This window comes from Olea europaea, unplaced genomic scaffold (genome assembly GCF_002742605.1).
Source record: "Olea europaea var. sylvestris unplaced genomic scaffold, O_europaea_v1 scaffold21823, whole genome shotgun sequence".
In the NCBI taxonomy this organism is placed as follows: Eukaryota; Viridiplantae; Streptophyta; class Magnoliopsida; order Lamiales; family Oleaceae; genus Olea; species Olea europaea.
In genome coordinates this window covers 1-1,807 of record NW_019239829.1, presented here as the reverse complement: position 1 = coordinate 1,807, position 1,807 = coordinate 1, and the positions used below count along the sequence as shown (strand labels likewise).

The 1,807-nt window shown below is 35.7% G+C and overlaps 1 protein-coding gene across 1 annotated transcript; it reads left to right on the top strand.

Moving 5' to 3' along the window:
• Nucleotides 1-724: 724 nt before the first annotated feature.
• Nucleotides 725-1,688, top strand: LOC111380687. The gene is made up of 3 exons (XM_023004315.1): nt 725-836; nt 1,018-1,299; nt 1,403-1,688. Exons 1-3 carry the CDS (start codon nt 773-775, stop codon nt 1,480-1,482), a joined length of 426 nt encoding a protein of 141 aa, XP_022860083.1. The 5' UTR covers nt 725-772; the 3' UTR covers nt 1,483-1,688.
• Nucleotides 1,689-1,807: the final 119 nt, after the last annotated feature.

Genomic DNA, 1,807 nt, shown 5'->3' with positions numbered 1-1,807 from the left:
GTTATTTATTTTTTTATTAATTATTGTGGCAATTCAACATAGAATAAATTGACTTGATTGATTAAACATTTAGAACAATTAAAAAGTGACTTGTTGTTTTTAATTGATAATTTTAATTCCGTGTCATTCACCTATTCACCTTCCTCTAGATGATTTTAGGATGGAACTAGTAACTTCCGAAAGCTAATTGAACGCAAGAGATTTTTTCTAACCGGAGACTTAAAGGTTTAAATGACTACTGTCAACACTATATATGTATATATAAAATTGGATAATACTCTTCATTAGAACAGTCTCAAAACGGCAATCAAGATACAAAATTTTCAAATTACAAAGATAAAGTCATAGACTTATCTTTTATGTATCCACAAATCCTAGTCAGGACCCTTTTGGAACCAAACGGATCTAAGAACACTCAGTTCTTCGTCATTTACACCGAGTAAGAAACTAAAAGTCAGAAAGAAGAAAAAGAAGAATCTCAATTGAGAACTGTTGCAGTTTCTCTCAGAAATCACACCCACAATTAACTCCAATAAAGCCATATGAAGTGTTTAATAAACCCATAAAAGAATCCAGAAGCATATTCAAGAGTTTCGGCAAGTCCACTTGTCAAAATCTCATGCAAACCTCCACTTAAAGAAGTGGTAGAACACGTCACACGTGCAGAGCACATCATAACATCGCCACACTCTTAAACATTATATAAAGAGATATAAGCAGGAAGTCTTTCATTCACATTTTACTAAAGCTGCCTTTTATCTCTCTCTCGATTATGGAGTTCTCTGTGAAGTCATTTGCAGTGGCGTCCTTCCTGCTGTTGGTTTCCCTAACCACTGGTTTGAAATTTATTCAACTCCAAAGCTTGTCAACTACCTTTAATTAGCCATGCATGTTAATTTACCAAAGCATTCACATTTTTTACATTGACGTGTATTGTACATGCATATATTGAACTGTGCTTGTGTATTAAACTAGTGTAATTTAATTCATCTTTTACTCTGCTCTTATGTTAAGCAGATATGAGTGGTCCGCTTGTAGTGGATGCTAGAGGTTGTAACTGGGATCTTTGTGAACAGCACTGCTCTAGTAAGGGTTTGCCAGCATGCTGCCCAGGACCATTTGGCCCGTGTCGTTGCACAGCAATTTGCCCACGTAATCATATTAAGAGTGGTCCTCCTGTGGTGGATGGTCAATTATGTGACCCGGTTCTCTGTAAAAAATACTGCTCTAGCCAGGGTTTGCCATGGTGCTGCCCAGGAGTTGGCTTATGGCCTTGTCAATGCACGTTCGCTTGCCCATGTATGTAGACTTAAACTTAATTACATCTTGCCGTACAGATTGAATCTGGCAAGACAAAAAATTTCCTTATGTTTGCACTAAAATTTCCCCTCATTGATTGCAGTTAAGAAAGAAATCACTGAGGAGGTGATGGCTGGTGCAACAGACAGAGAGCCTTTCATTAAGGAGATAGTAATCGCTTGATGCTTTGCTGCAACAACAGGAGAATAAATTACAATGTATCTATGAAGCTGGTTTAAACTGTCTTTAATTAAAATAAGTTGTAGATCTCTGCTGGATACTACATTAAACTGGCTTTAGTTAAATAAACTGTAGTTCTTTGCTTGGAGACTACATTGTGGAAGCGTACCCGTCTTTAATAACAAGTATTATGTTGTATATTTTAATGATTTTTGTTGTCTTCTTTTAGTTTTTATCAACTACTAACATCAATACTATTTAAATACCATATCTTTCGCGGAGCCAGGATGGAACTACAAGTGCAAACAAAAAAAAAAAAAAAAAAAAA

Coding starts and splice junctions, on each gene's coding strand:
- LOC111380687 (XM_023004315.1), top strand. CDS start 773: ATGGAGTTCTCTGTGAAGTCATTTGCAGTGGCGTCCTTCCTGCTGTTG. Junction 837..1,017: donor GTTGGTTTCCCTAACCACTG/GTTTGAAATTTA, acceptor TATGTTAAGCAG/ATATGAGTGGTCCGCTTGTA. Junction 1,300..1,402: donor ATGCACGTTCGCTTGCCCAT/GTATGTAGACTT, acceptor CATTGATTGCAG/TTAAGAAAGAAATCACTGAG.